This window comes from Telopea speciosissima, chromosome 7, assembly GCF_018873765.1.
Source record: "Telopea speciosissima isolate NSW1024214 ecotype Mountain lineage chromosome 7, Tspe_v1, whole genome shotgun sequence".
Taxonomy (NCBI): domain Eukaryota; kingdom Viridiplantae; phylum Streptophyta; class Magnoliopsida; order Proteales; family Proteaceae; genus Telopea; species Telopea speciosissima.
This window is the reverse complement of record NC_057922.1, coordinates 12,669,292-12,691,621: the sequence shown is the minus strand read 5'-3', so window position 1 is coordinate 12,691,621 and position 22,330 is coordinate 12,669,292. Positions and strand designations below refer to the sequence as shown.

The following is a 22,330-nucleotide window of genomic DNA, read 5'->3' as shown; positions in this document are numbered from 1 at the left end:
CACACGCAAGGTATTTTTCATTTTGAAGGGAGGTGGGGGTCATTTCAGAGGGGGGAGGGGGCTGTGTCTGGGCACAGGCAGCACGCGACCAGCCAGCATTCTTTTTCCCATTTAATCTTTTTCCCATTTAAAATTCATTTTGTTCAGAGGTGATGCTTCCCATGTCTTTTAAGTTTTCTTTCAGCCAGCTCACATCATTCATCTCACTTGAAAAACTATGAAGAAAATCAGGCTTGTGAAGCATTGGCTGACCTGAACTCTGCTTAATCTTTTTTTTTTTTTTTTTGGGCGGAACTATAAATTTATTAGAAGTCTGTAGAAGATAAACCATTTCCATTTCTACAGATCTTAAAATGCCATGTCCAAGCACTAAATAGAGGGCACAACTTAGGCCTGGCCCAAGTCCAACATACAAAAAAAAAATTATACTTTGATTAAACAATCAAGTTAACCCAATGTTCTCTATAATTTTCCAGTTATCACATTATTTTACCTGAGAATTTAAGAAAAGGGAGAGCACGCTAACCGGTGCCACAGCACGGCGTGGTGCCCAGATACAGCCGCACGCAAAATGACCAGTGCACATCTGGCCCTTTCTGCCTTTCCAAGGGGGTGCACCAGTCATTTCGCACGCAGGCAGGTACATGCCGCGCTCCAACATCGGTTAGTGTTCCTTTTCCCTTAAAAAAATTAGGCCTGTGAAGCTTAGGCGAGACTAGGCTTTGCTTCAGCTAATGTTGAGTTTAAGGACTGAAGATAGGGTTCAACTTATCCCTGACCCAAATTCAATTTACTGAACATGTGGGAGTTGACTTTCCTGATCCAACCTGATGCTTATAGTAGTTGTTATAAAACCCACATGCTTCGAATGCACAAACAAACATTCCAAGAGGGTAAATGTTTTGGAAATGGATTGCTTTCCATGAATGAGACAGCTACTGTTCCATTAACTGAAAATAGCTCCATTGCTCTTGCAATATAATCAAAATGACAATGCTGATCTATGTAAAGGGTATTGTCTAATGAAGAATGTTAAATCTGGGTCCAAAAAATGGCGGACACACAAACCCCAATTGGGCTTGCATACAAGAATCATTTACCTATCAAGTGCTGCACCCCTCCCACTTGGCCCCAATCTAAGAATCAATGCCATAGCCTCATGCAGAAACCAGTTGGCATGGCTGATGATGACCTCTTACTGGATATACATTCTGTGAAAGTGTCGATCAGCTGCCCTGCAAGACAAGCTGGATCATCAGACAGAGTATCAACGTACACCTTCACGATTCTCCTCTCCTGTGGGGTAGCTCGCAAACTATACCACGTCAGGAACTTCACCCTAAAATTCTTCTCAATATGTCCATGACATTCCAGCCACCTTATCAGTTTGACACAGTATTCATACTCTCCATCCAAAGACCCATCTCGACCACACCCGTCATCCCACCTTCCTTCGCTCTGCATCTTTGATGAGCTTCCAGCTTGTGGTTCTTCCCCCTTCCCAGATCCATCATCAAGCTCCTCGGTGCAGGCTTTTGGTCTCCCACTCCTTCCAGGTCCATCCTTACCAATCTCCAACTTGCAGGGTGTAATGGGAAGAACAGCCTCAGAAAGAACTATTTCCATTTCCTTTCTGATGGGGGTGTTTATCCCTTTATCTGTGATCAAATCCTCAACCAATCGACCCTCAGGTGAGTGCATATTATCAGATTTGATGACATCAGACACCTGGTTGCCAACGGTTGAGTTTGAGGAATCTCTGTGAGATTCCATTTGGATTGTCAAGCTGGATATAGGCACCACTTCCACCACCGCATGCTCCTCATCCAGTGCAGAACCAAAATCTGCCAGTGTTTGTTCTTGCCCTGAGCCAGAATTTGTCTTCTGAGAGTTGCATATAACTTTCCCAGAAGCATCAGATAATTTGTTTGAATCAACCAGCTCCTTTCTCACAAAATTTAAGAAACGACCAGGGAGTTTATCTTTCTCATTCCTGTCCACAATGATATTATTAGATTCATCAGCTTCTGAAGATGGATTAGACACAGTACTACTGTTAGTTGCAGGGCTTTGGCTTCCTTCTACTACCAAGCTCTTAGAGATACAGCTCTCTGCAGAGCTTGTTGTGATTCTAGCTTCCGATGTACTAAGCTCTCCCTTGCCACACAAGGAAACAACCTTGAACAGATATTCCGTAGCTGGAGAGAGATCAAACATAAAAAACTTTGAGTTTCGCATGTCCGTTGAATAAGTTGGTTCTACTGGATAGTCCAGATCATCCGCCTTGCGATGCCACATCATGTACACCACATGTACTTGCAATGATGCATCTTCAGAACTAAAGACCACAGTAAGAGATGTCGGACAGACATTTTCAAACCTGATAAGGGGTGGAGACATTACACAGGACTCTGCAGATTTTGAAAGACAACCAACCACAGGAAGGTTATTGAATTTCCCACCAAAGCACATGTTTAAAGAAACCTGATAAAAAAAATAAAAAAAACTACCTTGGATCTCAGGATTGGATGGCGGAAGCGAGACAGCACATGAAAGCATTGAGTCCAGCAACTCCACTGCAGAAGTACAAAGTTTCTGAACCTCTTGGCCAGAAGGGAGCCTGTTGACAATCCCCCGTGCCTTCTTTACAGGTGAATTAACTAAAGTTAAAGTTCCCACATCAGCTTCAAGCTTCTTTGCAGCCATGTTAACAATCTCATGCAGCTTTTGATACTTTTCAGTTCCACTGAGAAGCTTTTGGCATAAAGAGACACGATAACACAGTGTGTCTACCCGTCTAGTATCTTTTGCCATCACCAGTTGTTTCTTCCAGCATCTGCCTCATGAAAAATTCTATTTTACTAGGGTTTCAAGCATTTCTTGCACAAATTTGTGGTACTTGAATAACAAAAGAAAAAATTACTCTAGTGCACTCTCTTCAGGAATCCAGATTGCATGTCACAGAGACATGCGCAAATCTCAAGTTTAGATTAACCACTGAATTTGTTGTGCTTATAGGAGACTTGCATATACTTTCATAGAACTACTCCAACAAATGAGACAAGGATAAATGTTTAGACTAACAAAAGTACACACTTCTGATGAGCACCAACACAATCCAAAGTTCAACTCTAACCTTAATTACTCAATTTAAAAAAGAAAATGGATACCTCCAAATAGATTATTTGCTTATATATAAGAGAAATGACAAAAAGCATATTAAAAAACAGATCAAAGGAAATAAATAGACAATTTTAACTTTTAAGAGCTTTACATGATGTCCAGCAAATAAGATGAACATCTGTCCAAAAAGAAAATAGTAGAAATAATAAGCTTCCCAGGATAACTTCTTCCAGCATTGCGCCACCTTCCGACCATCAGGATACTCATTTACCTTCACTCACACTCCTCAAATGCTGACAAAATTCTATGTTCTTAAAGGCATTTCATAAGGTACCTAAACACAAATTAGAATTCTCCCTAATAATAAGGAAATGGCAAGGAATAATCACAAAATTATTTCAATTCAACATTTTTAAAACCTAAACACGTCCTAACAATTAATGTGGCTGGGTTTTCTGGTGACCAGAAGGAAAGTCGTCCATGTTTGGGCCAACATCAGTCTCCACGGTTATGCTTCAGCAAGATAAACAAAAAGAGGTCACTTCTTTTTATTTAAAAATATGGAACAAGTTCAACAGCTATCACCCATTAGGGGATGGCCATCCAATAAAAGAATGGTATATAGCTGATGAAAACATGGATTCTGTACAACACACAAAATCCAGAATGTCTCCCCCTACCGAGTGGACTGCCTGGTAGGCCACATCATTTTTTATGGTTCAGGAATTAACGGTCCATCGGCTCTACCCATGAACTTTATTTCTTAAGAAATTGCTACAGATCTCAAGATTTTATTCCAGATTGCAAGCTTTGACTTTTTGGCATTACGGAAAATGATGTGAACTCAAACAGATAGGATGTGATAACTAGGAAGAAAACAAAAAATAATATGATACAAAAATAAAAGGGTAATATCTGTAGAGATGGGAATGTCACTGTCAAAAGAGAAAAGAACAGGCTCCTTTAATATATCCCATATTCAGTTTTTGCTAAAGATCTCAAGATTCTAACATCCAATGTTTAAAGTAGTTTATTTAACTATCTGGTGCCATTGGGTAAACTTGGGTGGAACAACTGTCCAAAAGGTTTATACCACCACCCAATCTGCAAACTCAAGTACCAGTCATCCCATTTTTTAAAACAGTTCTTGGTACTTATGCGAAGTGATCTTTCACAATCTTAAATTCAAACAAAAATTAAGTATTTTCCCATTTATTTACCCAAAATCCCCAGACCATTAACACACCACAACAAGACATCAACACTTATCTTTTTTCTTCCTCTTTTTGATAGGTAAGCCTCAAGGAGAATTGAACCCATGACCTTTTAATCCCCACCCCCCCCCCCCAAAAAAAAAAAAAAGAAGATATGGCAAACCTATTGTCCGTCATCAAGAAACTTCCAACCACTTTCTCGCTTAAATTCTACTTGCAGCTGCCCAACTGATTTATTTCAGTGGAGAAGAAATTGAAATTCTACCTTTAAGGAAACAATTTTGATACACCAAATGATACAAGCTTTGGCCAAATTCACAAGGACTTGCAACTCATTCTAGGTCCTATACAGACATACAGTATACACACCACTTTTAAGTGAAAGACATAGCAACTCAACATTATGACCCTCCCCAGACCCCACAGTGCCGCTCGTGCACTGGGTACATAGCAACTCAACATCTCCCTAAGCCTTATCCCAACTAAATGGCTTGGCTACATGAATCTGTTTCGCCACACAAGTCAAAGACAGAAAAGAGTAGCATTAGGGGGAAAAAGTATTGAATGAGGTAGAATTTAAGAAGAATGTAAACTTAATAAATGGAGGGCGGGCCTGGGTGCAACGGTAAAGGTTACTCCATTGTTACCAACTGGTCACGGGTTCAAGTCTGGAAACAGCATCTCTGAGAAAGCGGGGGTAAGGCTGCATACATCATGACCCTCCCCAGACCCTGCAGTGGCGGGTGCCTTGTGCACTAGGTATGCCCTTTGTAAACATAATAAATGACACACACGGTTGAGTATCAGAAGTAGTATTATAGGGAATGTGAAGCATGCCTAGAAACCCTGTGATGCAGAATGATCACCAAATAGGGCTTATTTCTTTAGAAATAGGCCTAGGGTTGGGTTATATACATGTTGGGCCTTTGTTCCCAAGGGTTTTTTATGTATTAGGCCACTTTAATGAGCCTAAACTAGGGGCATATAGGTTGCATACGGGATTAGCCCAATACTTAGTTTATTTTCCTATTTTTAGATTGAACCGGTTTAAATTGGTTGCATCCAATTGGTTCAATTGGTCTAATTTAAGTGAAGTGATCCTATTGGCTAAGAGGTTCTTATATCCTATTGGCTAGTAGAGAATCTTCTTTATTTTAAGTAGTTTAAGTTGTTTTTAAGTCATTAGGACTCTATTTTGAGTCTATTTTAGTTTCCTAGTCAGTTTAAGTTACCTAATAGGTTAGGAATTGGGTTAGGGCTTTCCTTTTTAGAGTAAAAATCTATTTTTGAGTCTTTTATATAAGGTTGTAAGGGGGCAAAGCCTTGAACACGAATTTGATTAATGAAAAGCTTTTTGTTTGCTGCCATAGCTGCTACCCTGCTCTGTTGAGTTTTGCTCTGTTGAGTGTGCATCCTTGTGGTTCTATCAAGGTGGAAAGGGACTGGTGGAATCCGGTTGACTCCTTACGCCGTGACGGCTGGGAGGATTTTCTTCGAAGGTGGCTTCATCCTTCAACCATTCAAACTGCTGTTAGAGGATTCGAGAGTGAGTTTGAATTTATTATTTTCTGTTTATCCTTTCTTCCCTTCCCCAATCAATTTTCTCTTCTGTCCTATTTTCATAAACCCTAGAAGACTCTAAACTCTGATTCAGATCTGCTCCTCCATTGGAATCTGATCAGATTTGGACCATAACTTCCCCTCATCACCATCTCCACTCGACCCTAGCTGCTGCCCATTCTGTCCAGCCAAACCCTAAGATCCCTCTTCTCCATTGAACCCTAAAAACCCTAATTTTCTGCTGGGACACATTCAGCCATCAGAAACCTTCCATATTGCAACCGAATCTTCCCCCTAGCCCCTCTAACAGTCCACCTTAACCCCTGCCCCTAAATCCTACTTTAGACCATAATTTTAGTTGTTTACCTTATTTACAAAACCCGAAACCTAACCCTAATTTCTACAGGAAATTAAAACTTATTCAAATCCAGATATTTTTATACCATAATGACCCTCTAAACCTGCAGATTAAAACCCTATAAACCCCATTCCCAAATTCCCATCCTAAACCCTAATTTTGCCCTAAAACAGCCCCTAATCAGCCCTAAACAGCAGGCTTACCCTAAGCTTGGTTCTACTTGGTTCCTAGTGGGATTAATTCCTATTCTAGGACTACATTACCCTGAGGCCGGCTTCATGGTGAAGCTTTAAAAAAAAAAAAACCTGAAGCATAAGGTTCACATAACCCCACCTCAAGTATGAGGCACATGGAGCGCAAGCTTCAAACCATGAAATGGTAAGGCCCATATGCTTCAGGAAAAAATATAATGTAATTCTCACAATATCAAAACTTAAAAAATATCAATTTTTAAGCTTTATTTTTTGGTGAGGAAAGATCAATCAAATGTGTTCATTAAAAAGGCATAATAGGCGGTGTCAAGCTCCCAGCAACAACTTACAAGAGAAATCAGAGTAAAAGAAATAATGGAGAAAATCTACAGGGTCTATTAAAATTCATTAGGTATTTATTTATTGGGAAAAGGTTCTCTGAGCCGCTGGTGGAGGGTACACTAGCACACACACTCTCTCTCTCTCTATCTCTCTCCTCTTCACATGAAATGACATCTCTGCCCCCTGTTCATGAAACCGTTCCGCCGCCTCTTCTGCGCTCCCCTATGCCACTAGCTCAGAGAACCCTGTCTCTTATTTATTTTAACAATGCAAAGATTGTACCACTATTAGTGTAAAGCTCATGATATGTACACATAAGAAGGGAAGAGCATTCTCCATGTAAACCTAGATACATACCACTACCCCTCCCCCTCCACACAAAAAAAAGAATAAGAATATTAGAAGCATAAGTCCGCACATACTTCACATTCCACAAAATTGACCTTCAATCAGAACCAAGGGAGGGCAGTGGCGGGGTAGGGCGGCTGTCGGGGAGGGGTGGGGGAGATGAGGGGTACTGGAGGGTAGAGACAATGGACGTGTGGATTACAACGCCATAGATACAGGCGGTTGCCACGGGATTCGATGCCCTATATAACCCTATATATATATACACACACACACTCTCCTAACTATTGCCTATTTATTCTGGAATAATCATTTTAGGAGGGACAATTCTACATATTACTGCCAAATCCTTCTGTTATTAAGTGCGACTGGTACCATTTCAATGTGTTTCAATTATATATATATACATACATACATCGACAGATATGGTACCGATACCGTACTGACGATAACTTTGATAAGCCCATGCAAAACAGAAACCAAAAAATGGAGGCGGAGGAAGAATGCCATATCCCCCACCACCGGAGCACCACTTAGGTGACCGCCTGTGGGAGTGTAGTTGCCAGCTCGCAGCTCTCAGAGAGGAAATCACCATAGAAGGTTCCAGTGGAAGCACTCTCAGTCTCTCACAGAGCCGATCCAATACCGATACCTCTACCTCAAACCATGGTCTCTCATAGAGGCAGGGTATGGGAGTGGGAGTCTGGGGTTTTGATCAAGTTCAACCCCTGCTTTTTTTGTTCACATGCATGTAATTCCATGCATCTTGATACATCAAAATTCTGTACCTAAACAAATAACAAAGTAAGAAAAAGATCCAAAGGTCACAATAGGTTTTCTTTAAAATTACATATGTTTGACAAATACCCAGGGCTCTCACTGATCAGCCACATGGTGAATATTGGGTCAAACTACCTAACGTCCTATTGTCGAACCTAATTATTGTTTATTTAAGGTGTATTATGCTTCAAAAAAATACTTTCATGTATAGTAAGCATATCTTTATGTTTTTGAAGTGTTTCCATGCGTACCTATAGCGTATCTCACTATCTTGTGCCTAGTCGATATGATATGATACATCTCTTAAAATCACCATTCCGATATGATACCCGATACCAATACTTAAATCCTTCCCAAAACATATAACTTCGGAAATCAATCGGGAATTTCCATAACAAATTAGTTTGTTAGGCTCTATCAGCAATGTCCACCACCCAAAAGAAAGGCAATGCTGTTTAGGGGGAGGGGATACAGTCTTAAATAGGTCCCATACAATAATAACAAGCTATTTAGAGGAGGCATCACAATGCAGGATATGTAGAACGTTTTTTTCTCAACAGTTGCAGATCACTTTCCTTCATTACGGGATCCACAGACGAATCCAATCAAGAACCATTTCCCATGAGAATATGATGAAGAAGCAATTTCCAATTTTAATCAATATTATAGTGTTTCAAATTTAGCAAAGAAGCTGAAAAAGGAAGGGATGCCACTGGGGTGTTGTTGACCAGTGGACCCCCACCCCTTCTTATTTAATATGGCAATAGAAATCCCAAATCCTATTATAATTTTTGCTTAGTATTTGATAACCAAGAAATATTCGGATATTCCCTAGTAGAAACTAAACTAACCTGACACAATAAAATAAAGCCAAACAAATTAACCAGCATTACAATCAAGATCCAATCAGACTTAAACCTAAACTAGATGACCCAACAGCGGAACCTCTGCAAATTACAGACTTGCGACTTGAAGAATGGGAAAAAATATTAATCACTCGAATAAAGATGAATGGGTGGTATTGTATGAGCTGCGCAGAACCTTAATTGGTGATCACCAAGTGGCACTGTTTGTTGGGGGCCTGCTGGACCTTTGCAGGGCCCAAGAAATAAATCCTCCTTTCCTTCCCCAATTTAGGTGTCATGTCTGCATCACCTCCCTTGTGGGAGAGAACTTACAATGTTTTGTTGGGCCTCATGATAATGTGTCCTAAATGACATTTGGAAGTGATGCCATGAAGATGAGCGACAAAGAAAATCATCAATATTTAATAGAGCTGTAAATGAGACCCAGAGCAAATAATCGTCAATGAACTTGTCTAACAAGACAAATTTTATATACCACAAGTCAAAAATCCAGATGCTTGCAGCGAGGTCAACTTGCATCCTAGAAACTCTTTGCATTAGGTTTGGAATTGAGGGTACCCATCCCTGGACCCGAACCTGAACCTGGGGACTGAACATGATCACAAAACGAAGGGTAGAATAAGATCTAGGCATGCCTGGACCTGGCCCATTGACACCAGCCATACTCGCCATCACTGATTACCTTGATACCTACCAGACTTCCAAACGTGGCTTGAAAACAACAAGCTATGAAGCAGCAGAAGTGAAGCATTGATAAGATTACTCTTAAGAAAGTCTAAAATGATGGACACCATATGATCCAATAAAATAAGGCTTCATCTGGCAGATTTTAACATATGTGTACAAAATATTAGGGTTGCTAATAAGAGGAAATGGGTAGTCACCCAGGGTACCACTAAATTGCAATGTGGGATAAGTATTCGGTCCCTCTACTCATTACACAAGGACTATGTACTTGAAGTCAACAGCCTTTATGTCCTTCAAAGAACAGGTCCAATATTATTTGGGATTACAGTTAGGACAAACAAAGAATCCAGCACCCACCTCTGGGAATGCAACTGATTCTCTCCAAATGTTGCAACAAACCAGAAAGGGGATGATGAGTTCTATGACTTCTATCTAATAAATCAAAGTCAGATTTTAAGAACAAAAACAACCACAGGACAGCACCACAGTGAAACAGCCTAAGTAGCAGAAGGGCAGAAAATAGAAGGTTAGGTATCCTCTAATCTAGCCAGCCGATGGGGCTGCAATTCTGGTTGAAAGTTTACCTGCTGTCAAGTGTCTAAAATATCACAAAGATCCAAGGTTTAGATAGGAAACAATGGAGGTCGACAGAAATAGAAAGTTACTTAAACATGAACTCCCAAACTCCAGATCCGATGGTGCTGCAACTTTGGACAGATGTAATCCTAAGAGGGAAGAACATCATACCCAAAGTAGGGTTTGATTCAACGATAGGAAAGGCTGGAATCTTTATGACAAGATTGAGAACACAAGTAGACTGAAACTGGCATGCATAAACAGAAGCTTTGAAATAAGATTAGAAGAATAAGGAGAGAATATAAACAAAAAAACACAAGATCGAAAGCAAAGATGTAGGAATCAAAATCAATTGAAGAGGGTCTCAGATTACCTTTATCAACACCTACACACTCACCTTGTAGCTTACTGAAACTGAGAACAAGATGGAGAGAAGAGAGGGGAAAGAGGGAAAAGAAATATGTAGAACAAGGATATGACCTGGTTTCATCACCAGGCTTAAGGGAGGCTACACTACCACCCAACCTAGACCCCACAGTATCATACATCTCCATAGAGAACACAAGTTTCTTCAATAGCCAAAATCGTTGGGAGGGTCTCTCTTCTCTTGTGTTGATAAAATTGAATGTATATATAATACAAAGAGCGCTGTTCTCTGTACCACAGTGCAGGCTGCGCCCAGGCACACGGGGGTGGGCGCAATGACCACCCTGCCCCCCTGAGTGGCAGGCCCATGTACCTGGGCGCAGCCTGTACTGCGGCACAGAGAACATTCTCCCATAATACATTTACACAAGAATAGTAAGATAATAGCTTACAACTTAATAAAATAGCAACTCCCTAGAATATCTAGTTGCTATACCACAAAAAGGAAAGAGACAGAACCCAAATAGAAGCTACTAAATTTCTAATGACTTAAAACTAAATCTATTACAAAAATATAAAATACTTAATTAATCCCGTATAGGACCTAAATCCCTAATATTTGGGCTTATAGAATTTGGGGTCCTTGCACTGCTCTCTGCCATAGCTCTGATATGAAATTGGTAGATTGAATCTAACATTACCCTAGAAATTACAATCCTATTAACATATCTGAGGGCTCACAAAATAAGCAGCTTAAACACCCAGATTAGGCCCCAATTTACAAGTCTGATCAACCTCAAATTAACAGCAATAAATGATCTCCCTAGGGTTTTCACTATCCCAAAAGTTTATCTAAATCCAACGGTAGGATAAAGAGATATCATACGAATACCAAAATAGTAACTAGGTGATGCAGCTCCAAGAAGGAAGAAGAAGAAGAAGAGGCCCTGAACTTAGGGTTTGAATAGGGAGCCATAGATTAGGATTTGTTATTTTCCATACTTAGTTTATTTTCTTGTTTTTAGATTGAACCGGTTTAGAATTGGTTACATCCAATTGGTTCAATGGGTCTAATTTAAGTGAAGTGTTCCTATTGGTTAATAGGTTCTTATATTCTATTGGCTAATATGGAATCTACTTTAAATTAGTAGCTTTTAAGTTAGATTCTTTTATTTTAAGTTAATAAGGGTAGTTAGGACATTTACTGTTTTAATTTAATTAAGTTAGATTAGATCTCTCCCTTCCACGATTTTAGAAGGAAGAGACATTAATTTGTACTAGGATTTGGCTTAGGCCTTTATTATAAATAAAGTAGATCGTGGAGGGCTCCCCCACAAAATTTTGAATTTAAAAAAAAGACAGATATCGTGGCTGCTTGCTGCTGTTCCTTGCTCCCTTGTGAGTATATGCATCCTTGTGGATTTCAAGGTGGAAGGGTGGGTGGATTCCTGCGACTCTTTACGCCGTAACGGCTGGGAGGATCTCTCTTCGAAGGTGGTTTCATCCTTCAAACATTCAAGCTACTGCCGGTGGATTCCAGTGTGAGTTTGAATTTTAATTTTCTGTTTTATTTTCATAAACCCTAGGAGGATCACAGTTCTGTCCAGATCTGTTTACCCATCAGAAATCATCCAAACTTTGACCACAGCCTCCCCTCACCATTGTCTATACTCGATCCTGACTGCTGCCCCCATCCCTAGTTAAAACCCCAATTTCTGTAAAAACTCCATTAACCATTAAACCCTAAAAATTACAGATTCCACACTTCTAACCATCAAAACCCTCCCATATTTGGATCGAACCTCCCTCTCACAGTCCCCTAAACTCGATCCCAAGCCCAGCTCTATCCATCCATCTAAACCCTAGCTTTAGTGATTTCCCTAATTTCTAAAAACCCGAAACCCTAACCCTAATTCTACAGGAATTTTAAACTGAACCAAATCCTATTTTTTTAATATCATAATAGTCCTCTAGGCCTGCTGATCATTACCCTATATTACTTTCATCCATAACCCTAGCCTAAACCCTAGATTTTCCCAAACAGGCCCAAATCTGCCCCAAACAGCAGACTTGATCGGAATTTGATTTCACCTAGCTCCTAGTAGGATTATCTCCTATTCTAGGACTACATTACTAGGTTTCAGAATTAGCAACCTAGCTGTAACTTCACATCAACACATTAACTCACCATCAAATTACCATCAGGTCATCCAGTTAATAGCTGGAGTTGCATATATCAAACCCAAAGTGATCCAATGGACAGAAGTTTCAAATCAACAGCACTCTAAAATAGTAAATCCATGCCAAATTTAATAATTATTAAGATCACATTCTGCTGGGTAGATCAACACCAAAATGCAGCCACAGGTGGGATTGATGACTGGGAACATCCCCCAACGTAGGCTATCGATCTGATGGTTGAGAAGATAGTGACACAGGTCTGAAATTAGCAAGTAGGAACAAATTAGAAGCTTACTAAGTAATAGCAAATCTGACCACTGGATGGAGTTGAAACTAAGGTTGAAGGAGGGGTAATGCAAAACTCGACCCCATATGAGGGAAACCAGCAGGAGATTGATTGCAGCCAGGATCAACACAATAAGGATGGGCAAATTGAATAACTGAAACTCTTTTTTTTTTCTGTTTACATATGAAAGAAGAACATAAAAAAGGGATAAGAAGAAGAAGGGAATATAGATAGATGAAAGGGGGGATAGGGATAGGAGGGGGGTAGGCTATCTCAGCTGTTGAACACAAGTCTTCTCAGACCAAACACTTGCAAGCAAGCAATACCAAACACTTGCAAGCAAGCAATAGAAATTCCATTAATCAAGTCTGAATTCAAGTACAACTGATGGGGCCTATTTACAGCTTGGCCTAAGATTCAAGTCTCAAAAATAGAAACTAAATCTAACTAAAAGGAAACAAAGGACTGAAATAGAAACTTAAGAAAATAGAGACTTCTAAATAAAAGCTAAGCCTACTTTCTAAATATGAAAAATTGAAACTAAACTATGGCAGCATTAGGATAGAAGTTTTCTCCACTTGATGGGCCCACAAGATCTTCTAAAAAGCATCCCCACACAAGGCAAATATGGGCTGTGTCACTGTTCACGTGAACAGTGTTTTGGCCTCTATTTCTTCATATTTCGATCTACATCAAGGGGTTCTAGCACCAAAACTCTTCAAAGTCTCATGAGGATTTATAAAGGATGGATGGACAGATGCAAGGGGAATGAACACTGCTGCAACGAAACTTCACAGATGCAAACCGCAGGGTATGTAGTTGCAACCAACAAGCCTCCAACAGCACCTCTTGTCAAGAACAGTGGTTCCTTCCATGTTAGCACAACAGAACAGTATTCCCAGCTCCAGTGAAAGGTTCCGGATAGCTTCAGTAAAATCCCAAAGTTGCAGAAAAAACAAAATAGAAACAAAGAAAAGAATTGAGGGGAAGAAGAAGGGATATGACCAAGGCCTCTCACTAACATTGGGTCTCACACCATAACTGAATCTCACAGCAACCAAAGCAAAGCTTCTCTTTCTCAATAGTCAGATAATCAGATCGTGAGCTCTATTCTGCCCTTCCTTCTTTTAAATAAAGCTGTCACTGTTACAAGAATATAAGTAATCTAAAATACAAAGCAGCCACATATCTAATTTTACCTATCAAAAGAAAAAAAATTAGAAAGCAGCCTGTGGCAATAACAGCAGCCCTTGAAAGTAGTAAGAAATAATAGGAGTTCAACTAGTAGCCTTCTACACAAGACATAAGTGCCTTAATGGGCCCAGACTAGGCCCATTAATTGGACCTAGAACTTAAAACATAAGGGACTTAAACTGCTGGACTCGATGAGCTTCATGGCTGGCCCCTTTGGGGTCCTAAAGACTTGCTTTCTCGTAGGGCTTAAGGGCTGGACCTTTCTTCTCTTCAAGCTCCATCGACTTGCTACAAGGAAAGAAGTCAAAGAACAGCATATCCAAAGTAGGGTTTGATCAAACGGTAGGAAAGGCTGGACTCTTTAAGAGAAGACTGAGAACACAAGTGGACAGAAAACCAACATGCATGAACAGAAACTTAGAAATAAGACCAGTAGAACAAGGAGAGAATATAAACCAAAACAAAACCAAGAGATTGAAGCAAAAGTGCAGGAATCAAATTCAATATAAGAGGGTTTCAATTACCTTGATCAACACCCAAACACTCACCTTGTAGCTTACTGAAACCGAGAACAAGATGGAAGGAAGAGGGGGGAGGGGAAAAAAGGGGATATGACCTGGTTACACCACCAAGGCCCAAGGGAGGCTTCACCACCTAGGGTTGCTGCTGATTTACCACAGTAGCAACTAGCAAGCATCTCCATAGAGAACACAAGATTCTTCAATAGCCAAAATCATTGGGAGGGTCTCCGTTCTCTTGTATTTATAAAATGGGAATGAGTGTTCTGTCCAGGAGTGTTGGCGTAGAGTGTGGCCTACGCCAACACTCTCATGTGTCTATCTCTCTACTCCTTAAAATAAGGGGTCAGAACTGTCTTTTCATATGGAGAGGACAGAGAGAGACTCATGGGAGTGCTGGCGTAGGCCACACTCCCGGACAGAGTTCTTTTTCCTTTATAAAATTTAAGTATGTAGTTACTTGTAGTACAAGAATAGTAATACTTAGCTACTAGTAGCTAACAACTTACAAAATAGCAACTCCCTAGAAGACCTAGTTGTTATAACACAAAAAGGAAAGAGAAAACCAAATAGAAACTACTACGTTGCTAATGACTTAGCAACTAAGTCTATTATAAAAATAGAAACTACTTAATCGCTCTTTTGGTTTTTAGCAATATTTTATCATATTAAGATTTATGGAGTTTTTAGATTTGAGAAAACCACAGAATTTGAAAGTTGAAAATTTCACCTACCGCCGAAAATCAAGTTTTTGTTCTTGAACTATGGGGTTGACTATTTATCCTTTTGGAATTTGTTTTTTGAACTATTCTTATTGGATTCAAATAGGGGTTATTTGCTTATTTATGAATAATATCTTAAGTAAATATAAACAATTCCTTAAATGATATTTGGTATAAATTAGTGCCAAACTTGATTTGATATCAGAAGAAGTAGCAAACTTGAGTCAAAACCACATTTTGAGTGTTCTTTTTGTGAAACTAATTCATGGATTGGGTTTAAAATGTCAAAAAATAGGCAACACAAAAAATCAGGGCAAAAAACCACTTTCAAGGTCTCAAAACCAAGGTTCAAGTTGGTCTGGAAAAATACCAGGTTTCAAGCGAGTTTCGGTCAAAACGTGCCATATCATGGTCATAGTAGCCATGGCGCTGGAGAAGGTTGCATGGCGACCTACGCCATGGCGTCCCTCTTTGATTTCTTCTTCCTGTCTTCGATTTCTTCTTTCCCTCTTCGATTTATTTCGATTTCTTCTTTCCCTCTTCGATTTCTTCTTCAATTTCTGAATTTTCTTAAAACTTGAGAAACAATAGAGAAAAACTAAAACATGGCTTGAGTATACATCTATTAAAACATTAAAAATAGAGAAAATAAAAAACAAAACATGGTCGACATGCTCGCCATGGCGGGCGACATGTCGATATCGATGTGACACCCCTCCACCGACTTGGATCGCCGTGACACCGTGACAACTATGATCATGGTTTAGGGGCTGCCTGAAACCAGCCTCGAAACCGAGATTTCGAACCTTGCTTATGAAGACGTGAGATAATAAAACTGTAATGCCCAGATAACCACGATAATCAGCGTACAAACATGTGTTAATGAAATCAAGCATGAAGGCTACAAACAATGTCCTTGCATCGAGTTCACCTGGAAAAATGCTTAATGCATCAAGATAAATGAAATAATTTATTACTGGCATGACTATCTCAAGAACTTGTTGAAAACTGTGCCCTACTAACCGCCAAATAATAATAGAGAAAAGATAGTGTCACCCATCCAGACATATTTTTATACCCTAATGCTTCACTTTGTTATCCTTGATACAGACCAAGTTGACTTAAAATGTACTGAATCATGGTTTGAGTAAGTCTAGTCACTCAATCATTAAAATAGATTTTAGAGAGAAAGAAAAGGAGAAGAAGAAAGAGAGAGAGATTTTAATTTGAGAACACATCATTGAACCAGCATCAGGAGATTTGAGTTTGAGAGCACATCATTGAACCAGCATCAGCTATGGCAATCACCAGATTGTCCAAGCTACACACTAAGTCACTGAAACCTGAATACAATTCCTGAGCAAGTTTGATGATCATTGCATTCATGGTTCTCTTTATATAGCGAATCTATACAGGTCTCCACAAGCCACAACGTCATGCATAGGGGTGCATGTACATAAACCAATTAAAGATATCTCAACTCTGCTCAAAAGTCATCTTGCTCACAAATTTTGAGAATTCCCAGGACCCGAAAAGATAAGTAAAACTGGAAAATAAATATCATCGAAATTAAAAGCTAAAGATGACCTACTGTACGAGGAGTCGAGGAGTAAGCAATAGCTTGTAAGTGACAAGCCCGAAAGGTCTTCTTTTCTCTTTTTTTTTTGGGGGGGGGGGGGGGGTTGGGGGAAGGCAAAAAAAGAAGCAAACTATTTTATTGCACAGTTAGAAAGTAGTTTTCAGAATGAGCCAATACATTCAAAGCAAAAACAGAGGAACACGGATGTCACAATTATTTCAGAGGCATGAGTGAATGCATGTACTTCACTCCCTAAATCAACTTCAGTTAAATGCATAGGTTAAAACCAAAAGATCCAAATAAACCACAAGAAGTGGTCTTCACTCTTCAGCATCTTATTTAATGGTTTGATCAAGCAAACTACCATTATGCCTAACAACTAGCTGGCAACTGACCTATACCCCATAGCCTATACAGTGAACACCAGAAGATTAGAAAGAGGCTCCAATACATTGGAATAGGTACTGAACCCCTAGGCCGCTGCTAGCCTGCTAGTCTGCTACCCACTCAGGATTGAAATTTCCACGTCTCACATGGTACTTGGATTGACAGGGGAAAAGGTTGACTGCAAAGTCATTAAACACAGACATGATCCCTACTTCTAATCTGTCAGCATAATGTATTTCCTTAGTATTTAAGTTATAACTTATTAAGCATTTAAGTCTGGTTTATTCTTGTATTCCCTAGTAATTCAGCTCTATTACATAGATAGTAGATTAAAGTTAAACATTCTTGTACTTTCAATACCTATCAAGGAAAACTCACTCTAACTTGGCTAATTCTGTACTTAAACTGCAAATTTTCTTCGCATTTTGACTCCTGACTCCTGACTCCTGACTCCTGTAAGGCCTTTTAAAATTCTTAGGAAGACAATCGTTATTCTACACGAAGTTAAAAAAAATTTCCATCAATTAGGAAGACTAATTCTAACAATTCTAGACACAATTCTTATTTTTAGCTTATCACTCTCCAGGCCTATCATTTTATTCATCAATTCCAATCATTCAATCATTTCAGCCGATTTAGAAACCTCAGAATTACACGAACAGCACAACACACACAAAAACAAACAAAAACATGTGCACACGACACAAAATGAAGTTCATTAGAAAGAAAAAAAGAATGAATAAAGAAAAGAAATTCCACAAGGAAGCATAACTTGTCACAGAAACTAAGAAGAAAAACACAGAGAAGATTTACCGAAGCAAGTCATTCACTTTTCCACAAGATACACAGTAAAAGCTCCCATCGAGTCTTCCATGTTGCCCAACCTTAGCAATGCCAGCTTTTTCGTGCTTAAGAGCACAATCAAGATGACATGATAGTCCACATGAATCACCCTCATAGGGAGGTTCCGAGCTGCAAACCAACCAAAGGCTAGGATCTTTGTTGTCATCGTAGTTATAACAGATGCAGCACGAGCACCTCTTGCAAAATGCATCCTGTCGTTGTATGGTAGCTTTGCAAGCAGAATTTGGGCAGAAGACAGATTTACCTTGATCTCCATCACCATCGATGGTGATTGTATCGTTTGTCACAATGGGCAGTCTGGAAGGATGATCAGTTTTTCTCTGCCTCTTGGAAGAGCTTTGGCTGTTAGCAGGTGCAGGCCGTGGTTCAGGTTCAGCACCATCCACCGGTATTCCAGACTTCTTTTCAGATACAATTTTGAGGAGTTGCTCTATCAGTTTGAACTTTGTCAAGCCAGTATACTTTCGTTCTTTCCCCATTTCTGCACAGAGAATCTGTAAAATCTCCCGACGACTCCATGACTGTAGCATTTCAGGGGCACCATGTGACGACTTCGATATTTCATACACAAGTTCTCTCTTCTCCTCCATACTCAACTTACTGCACTTTGATGGATCAAGCACAAATCCTGAACAACAGAGAAATGATGGTTTATAACATTACAACTGTCAAAGTCCCATTCAAGAACCAAACAAAAGAAAGCTCATTAGCTATTATAACCATAAAATATTGAAAAACAAAGAAAAAGAACAAAAAGGATAATGTAAAGACATGAAAATACATCAGTAATTTAACCAAATAAGTTCATGCATGTTAACAATAAAGGAAAATCTTTAAACCCTAAATTCTCAATACCCTTATATACCCCTTGTTCCTCTTAAAGATGATAAGTACCATAATCCAATAAGGCTAACATGATAAAAAGAGCAAAATGCTATATGGTTACTAAAAACAAGAAAGAATGCATACATTGGTAATTACTAATTAGCATTTGGGATCACAGAGTCATCATTGGTAATTAGCATTTGGGGTCACAGAGTTATCATTGGTAATTAGAATTTGGGGTCACAGAGTCATCATTGGTAATTAGAAATTGGAATCACAGTCATTCTTTCCTCCTCCTAGTTGAATCAAACAAGAGTGAGTTGGGAAAATAACAATTGCTATGAATTATTATGTTATTTCGTACTAAATTCATCTTGCCAGTGCAATTTCTTCAAGCTGTGAAACACTCAGAAACACATAACGAGATTAGAACTGGTAACTTGCACTATTAAAGATGCCCAACTTCATTTATAGTATATGTTCCTCCCCTACAACCATTAGAACCCAACCCACCCTATCTTAAAAGTAGAGGAGTTAATAAACAACAAACAGCCCACTCCTCATATGTTCAACCACTTTTAACACATCAAATGCAGTTACAAAACTAGCATTCATGGTAAAGGAATATATATGGCATGCTCACTGATAATGACCATAAAAACTAAAACCGCAAAAATCATTTAAAGACTAGACCTTGGAAAAACCTCTATTCAAACAAGGAACTTTATAAAGTAGAAAATGGGAAGGAGATGGGAAAACACATAGATAAGCCACAATTTTCTTTCTAATTTCAAAGAATCTAAACATCCAAGACTAATGAATAACACAAAGATCACAATTTGGCAGATACCCAAAACACTTTTTCGGGGAGGGAAAGTTTTATACACATCAAGCAAACAAAACCTTCATCGCAGCATCACAAACAACACAAATCACAGCAAATCAAGAATGCAAATATCAAAGATTTCGAGTTTCATCACTCCCAAACAAAACAAGTCAAATCTTCCAGCAACCCAAGCTAACCAAAATCCAAAACACATTAATCGAGGAAACCCATATCGTAAACAATAAAAAAGAAACAAATCTTACCAGCGAAAGAAGAATCCATAGCTCAATATCTACGCAATCTCTCCATCACATTACCACAAAAACACAGCTCTCCTCCTCCTCCTCCTGAGAGAAATAGAACTTCAAAACATAGGAACAAAAAGGGAGCAACAAAAAAAACCCGAAGGAAAGCATAATAACATGGACCCAGAAAAATATTATACAAGATAATAACAGAGAAATACGCGTAGATGCAAAATACCCAGAAGACACAAGAAATTTTCGCCACAACGAAGGAATCCATGAATGACTGGGTCCTCTCCTTGGGCTTTTCAGCCCCGAGCAGCGAAAGGAGATTCGGGCCCCTCTCTAAAAATGAAAGAGAGAGATGGTTGAATCTTGATATAAGAAAAAGATAAGAAGGAAAAGGGCCAATAAATAAGGCTTAAGCAGAAGGGCAAAAACGGCTGCATGTCTCCTTTTCCCGTCTCAGCGTCGTTATGTCCGTGACAGACCAAGAGAAAGATGAGATAAAAATCATAGGGAAAGGGGGGAAAAAAAACAGGGTTTTGTATGATTTCTCAAAAGTTTGTGGATTATTTTGACAATTTCAGTGCACCCAATGCCTTACTAATGACCATTACACGGAACCTAGGCTATGTAAAAACTTTTAGGGAGAAAGAAGTCTACCTGGGCGCGTGTAGTGCGTTGCCTGTGCGCTCAAACAGAAGGGTGAACAAAATAACCATCATGCCCCCATGGAAAAACAGAATTTTCTGGGGGTGTGGTGATCATTTCACCCGCCCCCATGTATGGGTGTTGGGGCATTCTCTTTCCCAAAGTTTTATTATTGTATAGGGTCTTCTTCCTGTCATTATGTCTAGTAAAGTATAATGTTTCACTATTTGGCATTTGACAGTACATGCATTAATCCATGTGACAAGAAATGAGACAAACATTTCATTTATGCAATTTCAGCTTAAGATGAGTAGAAGAAGTAGCTAAAATTACAAAAGAAGCCATTTTGTATTTATATTCATCTCCATTTAATGGTATTTTGATAATTTTACTAAAATTTTAAATTAGAGTTTGAGCAACTTTCCTAGCTCACTTTGGATTAAAATTTAGTCACTGAGATGTATGTGGAGTCCTTTGTTCCATGGGAACCCATATACTATCAAGTGACAAATAGTGAAGCATTATATTTCACTAGGCATAGTGGCGCTTAGAAGGACCCTATTTTATATAAAGGGGTTTCTTATTGACATTCCTGCAGGTGCATGAGGGCAAATGGGAGTATGAACAGCAGCATCATCAAGGCGGTCATTACCATATTTCACTCGGAGCGGAGCAGTCATTTCACCCCCTTGTGTGTCTAAGTGTAAGGTGCACATTGCCCCACATAAAACTTTCTCCCTTATTTTAATTAACAATGTATTCTCTGAATTGATAATATAAGAGTACTTGATGCTTTTAACTATGGGATCGGTACCAGAGAGAGTCATGCTGGTATTAGATTGATTTATCGATGTTAGGTAGATTTCCAGCTTTACATGATAAAAAATACATCTCATATTAATACATATTCATTGAATCAAGGGGGAATTTATCAAATACCCAAATTGTCCCTCAATGGCACGTTACTCTTCTTTTTTTTCACGTCAATTTGAAATCCATCTCTTAAATGCGTATTGAGAATTTGAGTGTTGCTTCTCCCTCTCTTCCCCTCTTGGTTCAACCAATCATAGAGGATATCCAACATTTGGTTACTTATCTAGATGAATGTTATTTTGCTTTTATTTCAAGTGCCGCGAATGGTGTTGCGGATTTCCTTGACAGGAGGGTTTTGTCTGTTACGAAAATGATAGTTTGGCCTAGTTCCGATCCTTGTATAGCTTGTGAGTCTATCCTAAGCCATAGGAATGTTTTCCATTCTGATCAATAGATTTCTTTTCTATCCAAAAAAAAAAAATTGATATATTATCCCTTTAATACTTATGTTTACTTGTACATGGACCCTCTGAATCTTATGGTACACATTCTCTTAAATCTCTCATGGAATTACTCGACAAATTAACACATTAAATTATTCTAATACGAACTTAGACTAAATTTATATGTAGATAGAAAATTTACTACAAAATTGATCAACCCACTTCACATGCATCAAACACCAGACCTTGTTGGATTGAGGATGATCGTATGGATATTAAAATGATAATATTGACTTAAAAATTATGTAATATATTGATACGGATGGGTCAATGTATCACTTGCAATATGGTGGGGTTATTCACTGGTTCCTTGTGTTTTTAT

The 22,330-nt window shown here is 39.0% G+C and overlaps 1 protein-coding gene across 3 annotated transcripts; it reads right to left on the bottom strand.

Moving 5' to 3' along the window:
* Positions 1–917: 917 nt before the first annotated feature.
* On the bottom strand, positions 918–20,460 carry LOC122668126 (VIN3-like protein 2). 3 transcript variants are annotated; one of them, XM_043864702.1, is made up of 5 exons: positions 20,250–20,460; positions 20,057–20,134; positions 18,092–18,770; positions 2,511–2,836; positions 918–2,420 (listed from the first exon to the last, which is right to left on the bottom strand). In XM_043864702.1, the coding sequence occupies exons 2-5, from the start codon at positions 20,073–20,075 to the stop codon at positions 1,144–1,146; spliced, it is 2,301 nt and encodes a 766-aa protein (XP_043720637.1). In that variant the 5' UTR covers positions 20,076–20,134; positions 20,250–20,460; the 3' UTR covers positions 918–1,143. The 3 variants fall into 3 exon arrangements, with proteins under 3 accessions (XP_043720637.1, XP_043720636.1, XP_043720638.1); XM_043864701.1 differs by having other exon boundaries at positions 20,277–20,459; XM_043864703.1 differs by having other exon boundaries at positions 918–2,411; positions 20,277–20,455.
* Between the last annotated feature and the right edge of the window lie 1,870 nt (positions 20,461–22,330).

Bases quoted from the DNA above. Each gene is read 5' to 3' on its own strand.
- LOC122668126 (XM_043864702.1), bottom strand. The intron at 2,837-18,091 runs GTAAATCTTCTC...TTCATGAGGCAG, and splicing joins AAAGTGAATGACTTGCTTCG to ATGCTGGAAGAAACAACTGG. The intron at 2,421-2,510 runs GTAGTTTTTTTT...GTTGTCTTTCAA, and splicing joins ATCCAATCCTGAGATCCAAG to AATCTGCAGAGTCCTGTGTA.